The 22,528-nt window shown below is 32.2% G+C and overlaps 1 protein-coding gene and 1 long non-coding RNA gene across 3 annotated transcripts in view; one reads left to right on the top strand and one right to left on the bottom strand.

Moving 5' to 3' along the window:
* The window catches only part of LOC105140868 (high affinity nitrate transporter 2.5-like), a 22,292-nt gene extending 1,035 nt beyond the window's left edge, over positions 1-21,257 (bottom strand). Inside the window, exon 1 of the mRNA XM_011047902.1 lies at positions 19,793-21,257. Within this exon, the coding sequence (XP_011046204.1) occupies positions 19,793-20,943 (1,151 nt within the window). The 5' untranslated portion in view covers positions 20,944-21,257. The remainder of the gene's footprint in view (positions 1-19,792) is intronic.
* Positions 17,491-19,841, top strand: LOC105140867 (uncharacterized). Of its 2 annotated transcripts, none has more exons than XR_845250.1 (3): positions 17,491-17,578; positions 18,008-18,078; positions 19,756-19,841. It is a non-coding gene; the product is annotated as an uncharacterized LOC105140867 (long non-coding RNA). The 2 variants fall into 2 exon arrangements; XR_845249.1 differs by having other exon boundaries at positions 17,491-17,642.
* Positions 21,258-22,528: the final 1,271 nt, after the last annotated feature.

The raw sequence follows: 22,528 nt of genomic DNA, 5'->3' as shown, positions 1-22,528 counted from the left end.
ACCAACGCTTGCTGCACTCATTCCTGCTGTATGGAGTTGAAGGTCAAATCTGTCATAGAAGTATTCTGCGACAATGTTGTCTATTGTCAGCTCTACCCCAAAACAATACCCATAACTGAGTGCCAGGATCCACCCTCTGTAATTTGTGATTCCATGATAGAAGACATTGGAGAATTTATCTTTTGTTTTATCCCCTGCTTTCTGCAGCCGCCTAAAGTTTCCGTCCGGCAAGTCCTTGCCAAAGATCAAGACTGCAAACGCCGATAGTGTCTGAAACAGGGCAGGAATGAAAAAAGCAATTCTCCAAGCTGTGAATTTGATGGCTCCAATGTCACGGATGAGGGCAAACACAAGGGGCATGATTAGTTGCGTTGCCCCGCCGCCAAGATTACCCCAACCTCCTGCAACCCCATTAGCCGTGCCGACTACGGGGGCTGAAAACATAGAGCTCATCCAGAATTGAGTCGAGACAAAAGTGGACAGAGAGAAGCCAGTGAAGAAACGCACCAGGAGAAAAGAAGTAGAAGATGAGGCGATGGAAGTGAAGTAAACTGCTGGTGCGGTGAGGAGGATTAATGAGGCAGAGGCTAGACGGGGTCCAAAAAGGTCACAAGCAGTCCCCATAGCAACTCGAGCAAAAACCGCACCTGACACGGATGCAATGCCCGCATTACCAATGTCAGAGGCAGTGAGGTTGAGGTTGTCACGTATGATAGGAAGAAGGGGTGGAGCAGCAAAAGTAGAGACAAAACAGGCAAAGAAAGAAACCCAAGACAGATGGAATGCCCGCATGTGAGGGGCAGCTACCGAGAACAGCCGGAACTCAGTTGCCTTGTGTTCTGAATCCACTGGAAGAGCGAATTTTGGAGGCTGAGATTCCTTTGCAGTGGCTTGCCCTTCCATCTCCATCTTATTGTCTATGAAAGAAAAGGGAAACGCGGTGGGGATGCTCCTTAGTTTTTCCTTTGTGCAGGAAAGAAATAGCTGATTCCTTTGGTAAGCCTTTCCTATTATATATAGTACTTGTGGTCACCTGCTGGTGGCTCTTCGCATGTAAGAGAAGCAAGAGTAAACAGTGACCAGGCAAAGAAAGAAACCCTTGAGAGTGGATTTTTGGAGGCTGACGTTCCTTTTGCGGTGGCTTGTGTGGGTGAAAAATAACGAGCATGCTTGGTTCATAGTTCCTGTGAATACCAATGGTCATCATGTTTGATTAGAATGGAAAAATATGTGTAGTCAAATCCAACTATCTGGCAGAAACTGGCGTTTGTCAATATTGAGATTATTATAGTTGAAATACATAAAATTACCAAAGGCTACTTTGATATTTAAACGACCAGAGGCATTTCAGCTCCAACTCCAAGTGAGAAACTCCTGGTACTCTTATTCTCTTTGTTTTACTGCTCTTATGTACTATCATTTATTACAAACTCACAGATTTGAGCACCAAAGTGGCCTCTCTCATGGAACATGCCCATGAACTCTAGCTAGCTATTTTGTAGGTCTTGACCATCTTGATCGATCGACTAATTATCCTAATCTTTCACTTGCCCATCATCAGAACGATCATTCATTCACCGATTATTATTGCTGATGAACTTTTGTTTTATGCACATGAAAGATTAATGCATCAACATTTTATCATCATAGATGAACTATCTATCATCATTATTTCATTAGTGACCGATTCATTATTATTGCTGATCAACTCATTTTCCATGTACGTGACCATTATCGTGCCACCGAGATCTATCCTTCCCCGTTCCGCTTCGGAAAGGCTTAGCTCTCTAGAAGTGGATGTATTCATTTGGCTCCTATTAAGGAGTAGTCTTAGCACAAAAGATTTTTAGATGGGAGGATGATTATTATCCATGAAAATGATCTTTGCCTTTTTTCCACGAGGAAATTGAGACTATAAATCATTTTTTCTTATTATTGTATTAAAACACGGATTTTTTAGGGTAGATTCATGAATTGATTTGGGTATTCAAACTGTCAATCTAGGAATCCAAATCATAATTTGCAGGAATAGTTCGACTTGGTTAAAGGTAATTTTCAATATTATGCTATTATTTTTCTATGTAAAAATCTGTATGGATGTATCTAAATAGCTCATAATGGCTTGATATTCGAGTACAAGATTCCAGACTCGGATTTGATTATGTGCTCTCCAAGATTTATGCATCACTCGAATAATAGTCGAACAATCTACCATTATCATTGCTGATCAACTCATTTTTTATGCACGTGACCATCCACATGCCCACCGGGAGTTATGCAGCAACATCTTATCATAGCCAAACGATCTCACATCATTATTGATCGATGGATTATTATTGTTGATCAACTTTTTTTCTTTAACCATCCATTTATGTTCATCAAGATTCACGCATCACTATTTATCATAGCCGAATCATTTATCATTATTATTCATGACAGGCATGTGTACCGAGATTTATGCATCATTATTTTATTATAACCGAACAATCTATCATTATTATTGACTGACCAAGTATTATTACCGATTAATTTTTCTTGTACAGACGAGATCACGTACGTGTTCACCATGGTTTTTGCTTCAACATGCATTATTGAAATTCGTGTGAATTTATTACTTCACGCCACAGTCTATGACCCTGGCGATTGCGCAAAAGCACCAACCAATGGCTCTTTGTAGCAAAGAAAAAGCAAGGCTTGGAACGTGGAGGTTTATGCTTCCGCCGAGTCCCATTAGAAGTCCTGTTCTACGGTGCCCGCCAACAAAACGAAAGGAAGTTAGAATTAATGCATGGACTTGTGAAAGGGGTACTGGGCGACAGGCGTTGAAATTTGATTTTAATAGCTGGTTAAAGGAACTAAATAGTGATCAGCAGCCAACGGAAAGAGACAGGAAGGGAACAAGTTGCCCTTCTCCAGCTACTATGTATTGACTTTGGAGTTTTGGACAGCTACCAAGGAATAAAAATAACAAGGAATCGCATTCATTGATTTGCTAAGAAGTCTTTGAATTTTGTTCCCAGAGAGTACAAGGAAGAATCTGTACTCATCCTGTTCTTGTCTGTTTTCCATGTCAGATTTTTTAAAACACGTATATGAATAGAAAATTATAAATATAATTTTTTTGAGAGATTTTAAAATCTAGACAAATTTAAAATTATTTAAAAATTACCTTAAGATTATTTAAAAATCAGGTTTTGTTGTTAGCTTTGAATATTCATTTTAAAATTGAATTGTTATAAATCACAAGTTATTTAAATAACTAGTTCTAATAATAATATACGCGAATCATTTGTGAAAAATCTCCTATACCTTTTTAAGAGAGAGAGATTTCTATAATTTAGGGTACTAATTTTTTTCTTTTATGTTTTAGATATTTCTGTATTTTACTCTACTGATAAAAAATAAGAGGTATAATTTTTTATTTATAAGAAAACTTAAAAATCTTATAAATGATAAAATATTAATTTTTCTCTTAAATAATATCACATATATTATTTTAGACTAATTTTAAAAATGTATTCAGTCAAGTCCTTACTTGTTTACTTATAAGTTTAGAATTATAATCGTTTGTATTAATTACATTCTGATTCGTAATTTTTAAAATTTATTTACAATTATATCATACTTGATTAATCATCATATTTTAATTTTTAACAAATTTTTTTATGTATGTAACCCATTATGTTCCTTTATAAGTTGACTCAAATACAAATCATCATCCTAAATAAAATCAAATAAAATAAATAAATTTAACAAATTAATTCATTATCAATTTAACAATTGAATGATTTTTATTTAAAGGTCAAGTACAATGTCTAGTAGCCTGTTATGATCTCCCACATATTAGAAAAGTCATAAGTGATTTGATTTAACCTTTTAGGGATGAATTTCTTAATATAATTATTATCCTTTCATCAATAACATTTTGATTTAGATATTTTAACATGAAATGTGTTTATTTTATCAAATCATGTTTGTTTTTAACACTATAGCCATTGATTATTTGAATAAGATTTGAAACTTTTTTCAAATCTTATTTCACTTTGTTCAAGAATTTACAATTAATAATGTTTAAAAATATATGAAATATTTTTTCTAATTTTGATGAATCATCTTTTAATTACTTAAATACCTTTATATAATTCATGTCATATCCAATATCTTCCCAATTGTTAGCATTGATTAAGATAACATAGACCAGGATCAAAATACAACACCCCTTATATAAGATAATTCAGTAATCTTAAGTTTAAGGATCACTTATACAACCATCACGTGAGTCTTTTTATAAACACAAGTAATCTTTACAAATAGAATTCTCATGTGGATTAATTCAATGTATACGTCATTCAACAAGTACCTACATATTAGTTCTAGGTATCTCTCATACCTTAACTTAGAAGAACAATTGTTTGTTTTATAAAGAAAATAACATAATATATACTAGTTTCAATAGCTCTAATTAATGTTCAATTTTAATAGAGTATTGACCATGAAAATTTATAAATAATTCTTTAATATAAAAATACTATAATTCTAACAATTTTATAAATTTCTTTACAAATTATGTTTGTTCCTAGAACTTTATCTTTACTCTAAATTTATTAATAAAATACTATATTTATTAATAAAATATTTAATTAAAATTAAAAATACTTTTTTTGTATTAATCATAACATGGAAGTTTGTTTCACTTCATAGGTTTTTAGTGTTAATAATTAATGTTTTGAACTAGAATATTCATTATTTCAGTTTTCATGAAGCACCGTGTTTTTCTTTGCAAATATCTATTTTATTCCCCTCAACTGTTCCATCTTCCTCAAATTATCAAGTGGGGAACATCCTTTTAAAAAATAAAAATTACGTATAGTTTAACCTAACTTAATATCTTTCTGAAGTTAATAAAGCATTCTTTCTTTGAATTTTCTTTCTAGAATCTTAAGTAAAAGGAAACATTTGACCTAAACCTAATTGTGCTCATCCTTTCATGATTTTTTAGATGATTTCTAATGGGTTTTTAATTAAGAATTTTTTACCACCTAGTGGCATAAATAGTGATTTAAACCATGAAGCAAACTTATCAAATAAAAATCCTAAGTCGATCCTTGCTATTTGTTAAGGTTTGTTACCATAGCAAACTTGAATAGTGAGTCAGGGTTGATTCCCTACTAAAATTCTAAGATTTACCAATAAAATTTTCTATCAGTATTTATATCACAGTTTGTAGTACGAAACTTGTTGACATGATTATAAATGGAAATAACCCACTAAAAAAACTCTCATCGATAATTTATGGTCTATCGGTGAGTCTATCCATAATAATTTTACAAATGGATGTCCTGACAGAAAACGTGTGTTAAAAGAAAACTTTACCTGTTTCATTTCATCAATACTTCCATTGCTAAATATAACATATCACCAACAAAAAAACATATGTCATTCCATTAGTGATTTTTTCCATCCATTAGTAAATTTGACATACAACTGTTAAACATACCGTCTATTATTCTATCGGTGAGTAAATGATGATAATGATATTTGCAGTAATTTTTTTTCAACTCTCTAGAATATTTCGATGAACACAGTCCATTGGTAACCTTGCTAGGAATAATTTAAAAAATATATATTAAATAGAAACAAAAAAAATTAAAAAAATTAAATTAATATAAAATTCAAATATTTATTATATATTTAAACATTTATAAGTTCAAAAACAATTAATCTAAAATAGAGGCGCTGGAAGAGGAGAAGAAGGCCAATTTTCACTTAAGTCATGAGGTGAATAGAAAGGAGCACAAGTATTACTCATCTGTGATCCCATTTCTATTACCAATCGGTGGAGTTTGGTTATCTCAGTATTGAGTCGTTTATAATACACAGGAAGATAGGTTATCTGATCTTTAACTTATTGGTCTAAAATCACCTCGAACTATAGAGTTTGATTGCTCAGAATTGATTGTGAGCATCAAATGGTTAAAATACTATAAGTCATCCACAAGAATTCAGTCATGGTGTTAGAAATATTATACACTCGATTTCTATAGGGTCCATCTGATGATCTTACCTCTAACCATAAATTTTGATCGAGATCTGTATGGTTCGAATGATCATCATTGTATCTCTCCCTCAACCTGGTGTTATATGTATCATGGGAAAAAAAAGTTAGAAAATTCAAAAAAAATAACTGAAGAAAAAAAAATAGTTTAAAAAAATATATCACAAAGTGTTGAGTTTAGTGATCCACAAACTATTGCACCTTTTTTTTTGTGGTCATTAATGTGTATGTGTCTTTCCATAAAAAACTCCATTGGGTTTGGTTCGTGTTTAAGAATCGTAGCTCGTAAGAGAAAATTGTTGTTAGTTAAATATATTTATAAAAAATAAAAAATGGTTGTAATTGAAAAAGAATCTTATCATTCGCTTCACATGCAAAACAAATAAAATGGAGCCGCTGATATGCATGGTAACAGAATGGTAAACATGTTGGTTTTGATTCACTGCACTGAAGTGTGATCATCACGGACATCACGTGCTGAATATATTCCACCTACATAGCCTCTGAGACGTATAGAGGTTTGAAATTCTTCCAAACTACCACCACATTCTAGCCTGAAAACTCCTTTTCTTTCATATATTTTTTTATTTTTTTTGCGCCTCGTACCAAAGTCTATGTAACAACTTATATGGTACAAATAAATTATTTATTAGTAAATGAATAATAAAATTAGATAAAAGGATTAAAAAATTTACTAACTATACTAATGATTTGATTTGATGATGAACATCTATGTAACAACTGATAATTTATTATGATTTATCCACTCATTTTATAATGGTTCATTGGAGTCTTTCAAAAGATCAAAAAACCTGATTGCGTCTGCATTAGGTTATTAATCTACTATTGGATATTAACTGGTATAATCCTGAATCATTTTCATTGCATCCATAACCATATTCTTATAAGGATTACTATTGTCATCTATAATTTCATGCACAGTACTAGAACTAAAAGTTACCTAGCCATCATTTCTATTATGGTCTTATGAGAAACATATGATTTTTCATATGCAAACCAATATAATTTCATAATTTACAAACAATTATAATTTTATGAAATCTCAAACAAACCTTAACATATATAAATAATACATTCATACAATAAATTTTATTGGAAAAAGCACTAAAACAAGTAAACATTATATAACACACACATACACACTTCAAAAACATCTTAAAATTAAGTTCAACTAAAAAATAGATAGCAACTTGAAGTGGGAAACTCTAAAAAAAATAATTAAATCAAATCAAAGATGCTGACAAACTGAATGTTGAGGTAGTTAGATTTGTGGTAGAAGGTTGATTTGTGATAAAATTAGGAGGGGGTGTTGATTGTTTGTTGTAGAGCTAGGAGGAAAAATAAGAAGAAATGAGGGAAGGAAGAGAATGATTGCTAGTCAGGTCATAAATTAAATATTATAAATGAATTTACTAATAGGTTAATTTCATTAGTAATTCTATTCATACAAATAACATGTCACTATATATTTCAAAAAAAATTAGTTTTTTTTTCATTTTAATTCCTTTAATATATACCGATAAACTATTTTTATAGGGAAATATCAATAGATTTGATTAATATTTTTGTTTATATTTATCAAAAAAATTTATAATACACTGCCCATATGTTTTACTATTTAGACTTTTAGACAAGTTTATTGAATTGTTTAATGTTGGTTTATCAATATTGAATTTTGAAAAAAGAGTACCTATGGATGAAACAAAAAAAGAGAAATCGATCAAAAACTAATGATAGAAACTGAATGGAAACAATGTGCAACTTGAACTTAGCATTTAGAAACTCGTTGTTAGTTAAGTTATGCCTTTGAACATGATAAATATTAGAAATCAGCACTATCTAAGACAAGTTAAATTTAGACTGTAATCGATTGTGTGCTTGCTAGGTTTGAATTGAACTTAAAGCCTAAAGTTGCAAAGAAATGATTTGCTTGTTCTGCGCATAAATCTCAGCCATATTTAATAAGCTTTGATTATAGTAGCAGTAATTAATAGTTTTCGCTATCCAGGTTTTTCTCCAGTTTTACTACTCTTTGTTTTACGTAACTCAAAGGAAAAATAATTTGATTTTATTCTCCTCATTTGATGGAACTCTATCAACTCGATGGCTTTACTAAGTTTAGCATGTATTTATCCACTGCTAGTGTGGCTCGTAGATTTGCAAAATCTTTCCATGACAATTATAAAATGTTTCAAAATAATGAAAAAAAGAGAAGCCTATTTAGTTAACAATATACAATCACAAAAGGGAAAATAATAAATATTTATTCTAATTGACCTTAATTTCCTTATTGAATATCATTTACTTCTGCAGTTCTAACTGTTATACTAGGAGTTAAATAAGCTTTTTCTTATATCAGGGTCTTCCGCTGTAGTTGAAGCTTAAAACTTTTAAGCTCATCATCCTTCTCCTCTAGCTTTTCTTTCAAGTACGTACAGTATCTACAGTGAGACTTTAGTATATGCATTTTTCTACTAAACATAGTGCGCAAAAGAATAAAAAACAGTAAGTCAATTCAATGTATAAAGTACACTATCATTCCAAATTCCATTATGTTAAATAATATTTATATGAATTTATTTATTAAGGATAAAATAGTATTTACAATTTAATCTATATATACTTTGCATATAGGTTAACACCAAATACTCATCATAAATAGATCATTGAGAATTTTAACCTTCCTTTTGTGTTTGATCTTAACTGTTTTAACATGGTATTAAAGCTAGTTTTGTAGAACAAGATTTAATCCTAAACACAGCTTTCGCGGATCCAACTTGATATTTGCGTTCAGTTTCTGCAATTATTTTAGTATTTCATCTTTCGCTTCTGTAAAATTTAGTATTTTTTCTTCCTAGTAGCTTCTATAATTTGATATTTACGTTTATTTTCTGTAATTATTTTGGTATTTTCTCTTCCTTTCAGTTTCTACAATTTGGTATTTATGTTTAATTTCTATAAATTTGTTTTGTGCTTTGGCATAACCATATATTTTCAAGAATATATTTGTTTAGTTTCTACATTCTCTGTTCAGTTTCTGCAATTTGATATTTTATTTTTCGCTGCTTTTGCATTCTGGTTCTCTATGATTGTTGATTATAGCTACTGAAAAGAATGATTCACTTTAATTTGTGAGTGTGAGGTTGGATAGGAAGAACTATTCATATTAGAGCAATATAATGGGAAATTTTTTTAAGGGTAAAAAGATGTGGGAATATGTTAATGGAACTTATGTGGTACCTAAAAATACTAAAGAAGGGGATAAAGCTTTGATAGATGCATAGGAAGCAAATAATACAAAGGTCATTACTTGGATCAACAACTCTGTTGAGCATTTCAGGGGTACATAGTTGGCAAAGTATGAGACAACAAAGGAAGTTTAGGATCATTTGCAAAAGTTATTCACACAATCAAATTTTATAAAGCAGTATCAGTTAGAAAATGGCATACGAGCTTTTCACCAGAAGAATACAAGTATTCAAGAGTTCTATTCTACAATAATAGATCATTGGGATCAATTGACTCTTACAAAATTGATAGAATTAAAGGCATGCAGTGCTTATATTAAGCATTGAGAGTAATAATGATTGGTATAGTTTTTAATAGCACTTCATAGTGATTTCAAAGGAATTAAATGTTCAATACTGCATTGCTCTCCACTGCCTTCTAGTTATTGGCTGAAAAAATACGTCTCTAGTCGTATTTTGAAAAAAGGTATTTTTTTTGCTTTAAGTCCTTTTGTACTACCAGTACCCTCTAAGTAATTCTTCAATCACCACTATAAGCCTTACATAAGAGTTGGCTTCGACGAGTGTAGTTTCTGTAAACAAAAAGGGCATTAGAAGGCTCAATGTCCTAAATTGAGACAGCAGAATCAAGCTTTGAAGCCTGGAAGCCAGTCACAATTTAATGCTCATAGATCATCTCAGGGTTATAAACCACTACACCACAATGCTGTAACAGTAACTTCTTCAGGCTTTATTAACGATCCTAGTACTTTGGTTGAGCAATTTCAGAAGTTTCTCTCCTTATAGCCACAAACAATGTTCGCTTCTTCTTCCATAAATCAGTTACCTTATAGTTCCTCAAGTATGCCATATTTTGAATGATTTTGGATTCTGATGCTTCATATCATATGTCTCCAGATTCTTCATCTTTTACCTATGTTTTTTCTTTACCCTCTATTCTTGTTATGACTGCTGATGGCACTTCCATACCCTTAGTAGGTGTTGGTTATGTTGTCACACCTCACTTGTCTCTTCCTAATGTCTATATTATTTTGAACCTCAAATTGAATCTTGCTTTTGTTAGTTAAATATGTGATTTTAGTGATTATTTAGTCATTTTCCCTCTCTCTCTTTTTTATTGTATTGCTTTTGTTAGTTAAATATGTGATTTTAGTGATTATTTAGTCATTTTCCCTTTTTTTTTTTTATTGTGTATATGAGATATGCAGTCTCAGAAGCTAATTAGGACAGGCCATAGAGAGAATGGACTATATATTTTGGATGAGTTAAAAGTGTCAGTTCTCGCTATTGCTAGTAGTACTATGCAGTCTCAGAAGCTAATTAGGACAGGCCGTAGAGAGAATGAACTATATATTTTGGATGAGTTAAAAGTGTCAGTTCTCGCTGTTGCTAGTAGTACTGTTGATTTGTCTTTTCATTTGAGTCATTCATCTTCTATTTTTTATTTATAACATTCTCATATAGGATATGTTTCATTTTCTCGTTTGAGATTTTTAGCATCCATAGGAGCTTTAAGAAATTTCAAAACTTGTAACATTTCTGATTATAGTGGTGTAAATTGGTATAATTTTCTGTTTTACTTTTTAATAAAAGTATTTATGTTTCTTCCTCACCATTTGACTTGATTCATTCTGATATATAGGGACCTTCTTCTATTGCTATAAAATGAGGGTCTCGATATTATATCTTCTTTATTGATTATCATACTCGTTACTATTAGGTTTATTTAATGAAATATTGTTCTAAATTCTTTGAGATATATGCAGTTTTTCAAGCTCTTATCAAAACTCAATATTCTATTGTGATCAAATGTTTTAGGTGTGATTTGGGTAGGGCATACGCTTCTAATAAATTTTGTCAATTGCTTGCCTTTGATGGAACCATTCACCAAACCTCATATATAAATACTCCTGAGCAAAATAATATTATTGAAAGAAAACATAGGCACATCGTAAAAACTGCTCATTCTTTCTTGCTATCTGATTTTGTTCCTAGTGAGTTTTGTCGAGAAGCTGTTCTTACTACTCTAAGTTTAATTAATACAATTCTATCTTCTCATAGTTCGAGTCTATATCCTTTTGAAAAGTTATATGGGTATGCCCTTAATTATTCTTCATTTAGAGTTTTTAGTTGTACTTTTGTTCTTCATCCTCATGTATAATGCAGTAAGCTATCCTCTCGATCCGTTATTTGTATCTTTTTAGGTTATAGTGAAGGTAAAAAGAGGTATCATTATTTTGATCTAATAACTCAAAAACTTTATGTGTCTCGTTATATTATCTTTCTTAAGCATATACATTTCTTTTCTATTTCATTCACTATTCATAACCTAACTAAACTTGATCTTATTCAGATAAACCCCTTTTCTGAGGATTCTAATAATAATACCTTTTTCCATGTTCGACTAATTTGTACTCATAACTCTATAAGTACTGATACTTTACTCTCTAGCACACCTGAAGCTCCATTCTCATCTACAACCCCTCAAACTTTATTTGAGATTGCAAATCCACCTCTATGTCAGTCCATCTATATTTGTAAGTACATAAAACTACTAAATTTTGCTTATTCTTGTTATTCTTCATCATTTACATCCTTTTTAGCTTCTACTCAATGTCTTTTTGTGCCCTTTTCTTATAAAGAGATAATTCTCAATCTGCTTTGACAGTAAACTATGAATGAGAAACTTTTTATTTTGTATAAGATATATACTTGAGATCTGGTTAATGAGATCTCTTTTCTTATAAAGAGATAATTGTTTATTTAATGAAATATTGTTCTAAATTCTTTGAGATATATGCAGTTTTTCAAGCTCTTATCAAAACTCAATATTCTATTGTGATCAAATGTTTTAGGTGTGATTTGGGTAGGGCATACGCTTCTAATAAATTTTATCAATTGCTTGCCTTTGATGGAACCATTCACCAAACCTCATATATAAATACTCCTGAGCAAAATAATATTATTGAAAGAAAACATAGGCACATCGTAAAAACTGCTCATTCTTTCTTGCTATCTGATTTTGTTCCTAGTGAGTTTTGTCGAGAAGCTGTTCTTACTACTCTAAGTTTAATTAATACAATTCTATCTTCTCATAGTTTGAGTCTATATCCTTTTGAAAAGTTATATGGGTATGCCCTTAATTATTCTTCATTTAGAGTTTTTAGTTGTACTTTTGTTCTTCATCCTCATGTATAATGCAGTAAGCTATCCTCTCGATCCGTTATTTGTATCTTTTTAGGTTATAGTGAAGGTAAAAAGAGGTATCATTATTTTGATCTAATAACTCAAAAACTTTATGTGTCTCGTTATATTATCTTTCTTAAGCATATACATTTCTTTTCTATTTCATTCACTATTCATAACCTAACTAAACTTGATCTTATTCAGATAAACCCCTTTTCTGAGGATTCTAATAATAATACCTTTTTCCATGTTCGACTAATTTGTACTCATAACTCTATAAGTACTGATACTTTACTCTCTAGCACACCTGAAGCTCCATTCTCATCTACAACCCCTCAAACTTCATTTGAGATTGCAAATCCACCTCTATGTCAGTCCATCCATATTTGTAAGTACATAAAGCGAGACAGGAAAACTCGTCTGGGATATGGGCGGACGAGAATTGGGGCTGTTAAGGAATTCAGCAGCGTAAACACTGGGAGCTTGCGGGCAGATGGGAATTCGTTCCTCTACCTCATGGTAAGAGTGTTGTTAGTTGTTTTTGGGCGTATACAATCAAGACTAATTCTGATGGGTTTATTGAGCGATACAAAGCTAGGCTGTTTGTAAAAGGATACTCTCAACAATATGGTATGGACTATGAGAAGATATTTGCTCTTGTTGTAAAAATAACTACTATTCATACTCTTATTATTGTAGCTTTAATTCGTTAGTGGCATATTTCTCAGCTTAATGTTAAAAATGCCTTCTTGAATGGAGATCTTCAAGAAAAAGTTTATATGGCACCTTCTTCTGGTATTTCACATGACTTTGGATATGTTTGTAAGCTTAAAAAATCATTATGTGGTCTCAAACAAGCATCCCGTGCTTGATTTGAGAAATTTTCATTGTGATCTCATCTCTTGACTTTGTTTTTAGTAGTCATGATTGTGATATTTTTATTAAGTGTACTGATGCAGGCCTTATTATTTTGTCAGTCAAACTATGATATAGATATTCTTGAGTGGGCTAGATTTGTTGATAACAAGACTGTAGATACTTTTATTGAGGTTAGCGTAAGGTATTATTCTTACGATGGTTTACCTCTAATAGATCCTATTTTATATCATATTATTTTTGGGAGCTTGGTATATGTCACCATTACTCGTCTAGATATTATATATGTTATTCATGTTGTTAGTCAGTTTGTAGCTTCTTCTACTCCTGTTCATTAGGCAGTTATTCTTCGTATTTTGTGATATCTTCGGTTTACAATTTTTCAGAGTCTTTAACTTTCATCTACCTCTTTCTTGAAGCTTCATGCATACTCTGATACTTATCATGGTAGTGATCCCGTAGATCACAAGTCTGTTACTGGGTTCTGTATCTTTTTAGGTGATTCTTTTATTTCTTGAAAGAGTAAGAAACAATCTATTATTTTTGAATCATCCACCGAAGTAGAATATCATGTCATGACATCTACTACCAAAGAGATTGTTTGGTTACATTGGTTACTTGCTGATATGGGAGTTTGCTTTTCTCATCCTTCTCCTATGTATTGTGACAACTAGAGTTTTATTCATATTGCTCACAACTCAGTTTTTCATTAGCAAACAAAGTATATTGAGATTAATTATCATCTTACTTGTCATCATCTCAAGCATGGAACCATTACTTTGCTTTTTATTTCTTCTTCTTTGCAGATTGTAGATTTTTTTACCAAAGCGCATTCCATCTCTCGTTTTTGTTTTCTAGTTGGCAAACTTTAAATGCTTATAGCTATTGCATCGTGAGTTTGTGAGGAGATGTTAAATAACATTTATGTAGATTTTTTTATTAAGTGTAGAATAGTATTTTCAGTTTCACCTATATATACTTTCTTTGTATTTATGTTAACACCAAACACTCATAATAAACAGATCATTGAGAATTTTACCCTTCTTTTTGTGTTTGATCTTAATTGTTTTAACACATTCCACTTAAAATAATTATATCATTTCACTTTAGATAATATCAATGCTAAAACTATTACATAGCTCTAGATAAAATATTTCAACCAACCTAATTACACATAAAGCCAATATGAAACATAATAAGAGTTGACTCTCAATCTTATGAAGTGTGGTTTAACTGGTCAGTCTTTAGATTTGCTCCCTAAATGTTACCAGTTCGAGATTCACAAATCTCAAGACCACTAGAGGCTTACATCGTCATTAACTTAAAGACCCGTGAAATTAATCAAGTTGTGCAAGCTAGTCTGAACACCCATATTAATTTAACAAAAAAATAAACTATCATATTAGACATTTAATGCCAAAAATAGTGTCAAATTATAAGAAATATCTAAACTACAATATAATATTTCTCCCAACAAACTGGTCTATTCACGTTACTAGCTAGCAAGATTGCAGATGACACAATTAAGTATAGGATGGATGTTTAGTGCACTACCAGTTTCTCCATTTCACAAGGTAAAAACTTTTGGAATTAATTTTGAAGTTTATATTTAAATTTAAAGTGTCTTTTAGTGTCTTTTAGTTTTTTTAGGTGTCTTCTAGATGTATATATGTAATTATTAAATATGTATTTATCTTTTAAGTCTCTTGAATTGTCCTAAATTAGTATAAATATATATTTAAAGTATTATAAGTGCAATTCCAAGTCTATAAGGGCATCTTCTTTTAAAATAATAACATAATATGAATAAGATTAATTTGTTTTTCACCATGCTTTCCATGTTCTCATTTTTCCTTTTCTCCTTCAAATATTCCAAACTCATGGAAAACGAGTTCTAATATGACCGAGAACAAAATTTGCATTACCTTCAAAATATCTATACTGTATGCAAGTGGCTCCTGCTCAAAATTTTTCTTTAGAATTAAGATCTTTTTGTCAGCGTGATTCATTTTTTTATTAGAGTTGAATTGACAAGAGTGAGTGAGACTCAAACTTGAGACCTCCCCCTCGTACTTGTGTAAGAGTAACAGTGAGCTTGTGGAAAAAAATATATACCATGGATGTGCTCAACATTTATCGATCGTCATATTAGTTTATATCTTATCAAAGTTTCAAGTTCTTTGTTATAGTAAATCCAATCAAAGTACAGAAGAAAACCTAAACATTCCTCATTTAGTATAAACAATGTTTTAATGAATAGAGTTGAAAATAGACTGCTTATATTTTCATTGATAGCTTGCATAGCATCTATAGAAGCTAGAAAATGGATCCTAGGTGCTGGAGCGATGATTCTTTCAGGTTGAAGGTTTACAGGTTAGTACACAAGAGTAAGAAAGAGAGATGTTGACGCGGTCTCGTCTCTTGGATGCATGCAGGATTTTCCTAACAGGGATGATGGGCAAAGCAATGCATTGCGAACATGATTTAAACATTAACCTATCAAGTCCATAAACCCTAACAAATCTAAGCTGCTGCTCAAAATGATACAAGGAAATGGTGGTAGAGATAATAATCATTTCATTTGACTTCTCCACATCATCTGTCAGGCCATCCATGTTTGTGTACAGTCCTGTTTGAGCAGTGCAAGAGATTCAAAATGGTTAGCTACAATGGTATAAATACGTGGTATAAACTAAAGCTACCAAGCATGGAACCGATTGATTTCGATAAGAAAATGAAACTTTACACCTAAATGCATTTTCTATCTCTATGGTACAGAGAAAATCAAGCAAACTAATAACCTTTTATTTGATTAATATACTGAATAGCTTAATGTAGCAATCGGACACTCAGAAAAGAATGAATTTCAAAACTTCTCTGTCATGAAAAGTACCACCGACTTGTGTGCCAAAAACAAATATTTCCAATATAAAAAACAGCCTTCAATTGAATTTAAATATAATATTTAAATCGAAAAATTATTTCGGGACTTCTATATTTGAATGCGATAACATTTCCCTCCGTCTTTCAAAAGATTACACGTTATTAACCTAGTCAATGCTTTTGCATCAGAGTACACAAATTTTGATTTTAATAAAAACATGTTTTTTAATCATAAGTATTGTTTTTTTAAATAAAACTCTTATTTTCATTGGATAATCATTATCAATTTTTTAGATACATAATATTTGAAAAAGAAATTGTTTTTTTTTCCTATTCTTTTCTTTAATATTGAGTTATTTTGTAATTGTGCTTTGTAAGTTTTTTTAATTTTTTTATGTTGGGTTATTTATTTGTCTAATATATTTAGTTTTTTTTTTCAATTTCAATGCTTAATATTAGAATTGTTTGGAGTAAGGCATTATTATATTTGGTTTTTACTTTTTATGAATTTATTTTAATTTTATTATTCATAAGCTTAAAAAGTTAACCTAAATTGATCTAGGTTGTCTTTTTTTTTTTTACTATTGTTTTAAATGATTTAATTTTTTATTTTAATATTAGATTACTTAAAAGTTAGGTTTTATTTTTTTAATTTTTTATAGAGTTATTTTAATCTAATAATTTAATAATTTAGGTTAGGAGATGATGAGATGTGCTTTGGCCATAATCTAAATGGATCTATGTTGTTGTGCAATGATAATTACAAGCTACAAGTGAGGGACTGGATCACAGAAGGTCAAGATAGCCTAACTGACCCAGGCGAAAGTTTGACAGATAAAGGTATTGCTTGTGAGCTTGTTAGACACTACAGTATTAATATACTGTTATCCTTGTTTATGTGTAGTCTCTTCTTTATGATTCGATCGAACTCATTCTAGGACACTTTATCCAGCAGTTTATCATTACATTTAGCAAGTACTATTCTTTACCAACATAAATTAGTTTGCCCTTTGGGAAAGGAAAGCAAGAAAAATGAAACCTCAAAGTTAGATTGATATGGCGGCTCTCCAATTGCAGACTTCAGGCAGATTCAGGCTTGGTATATACTTTTTTCTTTTTACAGGGCAAGAATATAAGTTGCATGGTTCTAGTGCAAGGTATTTGTCTTCTTTGTCGATGTATACGATTCTTCAAACCCAAGAAAATGCTGGGCTGTCCCTGAATTAGCAATTAGTATGCAAAGTACCCCCTAATAAAATCGGTGGAAAAAGTGAACAGAAGTTGGCTGATCGAGACGCCGATAACAAGTGTATGATGGCTTTAGCCAATCCGGGGGCAATCCAAATAAATAAACTTCTGTTATTTGAAGCTTGGTATTTGGCTTCTTTGTTTCTTTTGCCTTGTTTGGTTCATATTTTGGCTAGAGTTTTCTTATCATTAAATGGAACACGTTCTGATATAGGTGGCGATAATGACTTTCCAGGTCTTCTTATTTTCTTGATTCATAATCCATACTTAATATATAGATACTTAATGCATCCGCCAACCAACTAAATTCCTACTGAGAGTCAAATCCCATTTTACATTTATACTAATGCACATTTAGTCTCAAGCAGCACATATCGTAACACCATAGTGTATAATATGAGCTCCCAATATGGTCTCTGGCATTGACCTTCAAATTCTGACAACGTACCAGAGAATTCTTCCAGTAAGAAATCCCATCATGGTCTTGCAGGGCCGGAAGGTCAACTCAGATAGAACTTGTCATACTTCCTCCCGGCAACATCAGAGATTAATTGCAATCAGGTCAGCTTGGCTTGTTGAATTAGCACAAGTAATTAAAACGGTGACTTCGTTTATGTGGATTCAAGGGCGTAGCCAGGAATTTTTTTATTTTGGATTAATAAATAAATAAAAATTATTTTTTAATATTTATTATTGAATAAACACTTTGATTTCAGGCTTTTTATTTTCTATCACTTTATTAATAATGTATAAAAAAATTTGTATTATAAATTAAAAGATGAACTAAGAAACCATACTCCATACCGATGGAAGTTAAGCAGGTAACAAAAATATGATAAGTGCATGAAATATCATGAAGTTCGCTTGAGTATTTATTTATTTATTTTTATTAATATGGATATCTGGATCAGCTCACATATACTTCGACTAATTTTACGGATCCTGAAGTTAAGGACCATATAAATTTTTAGTGGTCTTAAAATTTATGAGATTCAAACTAGTGGAAACGGTGACTTCGTTTATGTGGATTCAAGGGCGTAGCCAGGAATTTTTTTATTTTGGATTAATAAATAAATAAAAATTATTTTTTAATATTTATTATTGAATAAACACTTTGATTTCAGGCTTTTTATTTTCTATCACTTTATTAATAATGTATAAAAAAATTTGTATTATAAATTAAAAGATGAACTAAGAAACCATACTCCATACCGATGGAAGTTAAGCAGGTAACAAAAATATGATAAGTGCATGAAATATCATGAAGTTCGCTTGAGTATTTATTTATTTATTTTTATTAATATGGATATTTGGATCAGCTCATATATATTTCGACTAATTTTACGGATCCTGAAGTTATGGACCATATAAATTTTTAGTGGTCTTAAGATTTGTAAGATTCAAACTAGTGATCTTTAGAGATCAAACCTAGAACCTGAACAATTAGACTACACTCCTCATGGTTGATTGAGTATTTATTTGCTACTATAAGATGGGGCTAAAGAGTAGAGAGCATTTGGGAACGCGGTGCAAACCGCGTTCCCTTAAAATTTATTTTTTTTACTAAAAATTAATTTTTTTGGTATGTTTTGAATCATTTAGATACGTTGATTTCAAAAATAATTTTTAAAAAATAAAAAAACATCATTTTGATATATTTCTCGAAACTTTTTTTATTAAGGCTTTGTCAATTAAAGTAGATGTTTTCCACTTTGCTTGATCACTTGCCTGTGAAAATTAAATAATATTTTAATATAAATTAGGATTAGTTTGTTTGCGAAGTTGTTTTTTACTTAAACCAACCACAATAAAACAAATATTTGGTAATACTTCAAATATAATTTTTTACTAATATAGCCTACTATTAACTATAGCATAGTAAAGTAACAAGTTTATAAGAACTCTTTTATTGTTTTTTTGCCAACAAAACTCATGAGCTCCACTATTTTGGCTGATCCGGTTCAAAATTAAAAATACATTGAATTAAGTCCGACTGAATAAAATAAAAAATATTTTTTATTTTTAATTGTATTTTATTCAAAAAACTAGTGTTAAATATTATTCAATGACATTATATAAATTAAACGGAGATCATTTAATAACATAACATTTACAAAATTTGATCATAATCTCAATTTTGTTCCTCACATTGTTCCGCTTTCAAGAAATTTAATGAAACAATAAAAAATATTTTATAAAATCCTAACCAAAAACTTCTGTAGTTTTCTTGAGCTGCAGATAATATCGGTGTTAACACATACGGGAGAAATTTTACCTTCGAGAGACAAAAGGCACCACCCCAAATGTTAGTCCACATGCTGCTTGGCAGAATAAAGAGAACACAATCATCACCGCAATGGACGGGCCTAAAGATCCAACTCGTCCAAGTATGATGCAGAAAACACCTCCCAAGGTCTGCACTATCCACAAAGCCCACAACCTCCCCCTCATTCCAAACCTCTTCGCTACTGCATCTGAGATCATTCCACCACCTGGTCGAGAAACAATGTTTGCTAGACCAAAGCTTGCTGCAATGATTCCTGCTGTATGGAGTTGGAGGTCAAATCTGTCATAGAAGTATTCTGCGACAATGTTGTCTATTGTCAGCTCTACCCCAAAACAATACCCATAACTGAGTGCCAGGATCCACCCTCTGTAATTTGTGATTCCATGATAGAAGACATTGGAGAATTTATCTTTTGTTTTATCCCCTGCTTTCTGCAGCCGCCTAAAGTTTCCGTCCGGCAAGTCCTTGCCAAAGATCAAGACTGCAAACGCCGATAGTGTCTGAAACAGGGCAGGAATGAAAAAAGCAATTCTCCAAGCTGTGAATTTGATGGCTCCAATGTCACGGATGAGGGCAAACACAAGGGGCATGATTAGTTGCGTTGCCCCGCCGCCAAGATTACCCCAACCTCCTGCAACCCCATTAGCCGTGCCGACTACGGGGGCTGAAAACATAGAGCTCATCCAGAATTGAGTCGAGACAAAAGTGGACAGAGAGAAGCCAGTGAAGAAACGCACCAGGAGAAAAGAAGTAGAAGATGAGGCGATGGAAGTGAAGTAAACTGCTGGTGCGGTGAGGAGGATTAATGAGGCAGAGGCTAGACGGGGTCCAAAAAGGTCACAAGCAGTCCCCATAGCAACTCGAGCAAAAACCGCACCTGACACTGATGCAATGCCCGCATTACCAATGTCAGAGGCAGTGAGGTTGAGGTTGTCACGTATGATAGGAAGAAGGGGTGGAGCAGCAAAAGTAGAGACAAAACAGGCAAAGAAAGAAACCCAAGACAGATGGAATGCCCGCATGTGAGGGGCAGCTACTGAGAATAGCCGGAACTCAGTTGCCTTGTGTTCTGAATCCACTGGAAGAGCGAATTTTGGAGGGTGAGATTCCTTTACAGTGGCTTGCCCTTCGATCTCCATCTTCTTGTCTATGAAAGAAAAAGGGAAACGCGGTGGGATGCTCCTAGTTTTCCTTCTATGCAGGAAAGAAATAGCTTATTCCTTTGGTGAGCCTTTTCCTATTATATATAGTATTTCTGGTAACCAACTGGTGGCTCTTTGCATGTCAGAGAAGCAAGAGTATACATTGACCAGGCAAAGAGAGAAACCCTTGAAGAGTGGATTTTTGGAGGATGACGTTCCCTTTACGGTGGCTTGTGTGGGTGAAAAATAACGAGTATGCTTGGTTCTTAGTTCCTGTAAATAGTGAATACCGATGTCATCATGTTTGATTAGAATGGAAAAATATGTGTAGTCAAATCCAACTATCTGGCAGAAACTGGCGTTTGTCAATATTGAGATTATTATAGTTTAAATACATAAAATTACCAAAGGCTACTTTGATATTTAAACGATTTGAGGCATTTGAGCTCCAACTCCAAGTGAGAAACTCCTGGTACTATTATACTCTTAGTTTTACTGCTCTTATCTACTATCATTTATTAAAAACTTACTGATTTGAGCACCGAAGTGGCCTCTCTCATGGAACATGCCCATGAACTCTAGCTATTTTGTAGGTCTTGGCCGATCGATTAATTAACCTAATCTTTCACTTGATCATTCTCATGTACACCAAGATTCATGCATCAACATTCTAATCATAGCTAAATGATCTATCATCATTATTTGATGATATTGACAGAATAATTATTGTTGTTGATCAACTCATTTTCTATGCAGGAGACTATTATCGTGCCACCAAGATGTATGCATCAACATTCTATCATAGCTAGATGATATCTCATCCTTATTGACCGACTCATTTAGGTATATGTGACCATTCATGTGTCCATCAAGATTTACGCATCAATATTTTATCAGAGCTGAAACGATCTACCACTGTTATTGACCCACGTATTATTATTCCTCATCAATTCATTTTCTACACATGAGATCACGTATGTGTTCACCATGGTCTATGCTTCAACGTGCATTATAGAAATTCGTGCGAATTTATTACTTCACGCCGCAGTCTATGACCTTGGCGATTGCGCAAAAGCACAAACCAATGGCTCTTTGTAGCAAAGAAAAAGCAAGGTTTGGAACTTGGAGGTTTATACTTCCGCCGAGTCCCATTTATTAGTCCTCTTCTACGGTGCCTCCTCACGAAACGTATGGAAGTTCTACGGCATGGAATTGAAGAAGGGTTGCTAGGCGACAGCTGCCAATGGAAAGAGACGAAGGGAACAAGTTGTACGCCTCCAGCTACTACGTATTGACTTCGGGGTTTTGGAAAGCGACCAAGCAATAGATAACAACGAATTGCATTCTTTGATTTGCTAAGCAGTGTTTGCTAGTACACGGACGAATCTGTACCGATCCTGTTCTTGTCCGTTCCTCTGTGATTTTCAAGATGATATTCACGCCCAACCGTGATTTCAGAGCTTGAAGGAAACAAACACATCAAACTACTTAACCACATTGGGCATTCTACTTGGCTTGTTTCAAAACATGGATTTTGAAATAATCATTCAAACCTTGTCAGTCAGCATTGTTTGTTTATTTA

Source organism: Populus euphratica, unplaced genomic scaffold (genome assembly GCF_000495115.2).
Source record: "Populus euphratica unplaced genomic scaffold, PopEup_1.0 scaffold145.1, whole genome shotgun sequence".
Taxonomy (NCBI): Eukaryota; Viridiplantae; Streptophyta; class Magnoliopsida; order Malpighiales; family Salicaceae; genus Populus; species Populus euphratica.
This window is presented reverse-complemented; position numbering and strand designations above follow the sequence as displayed.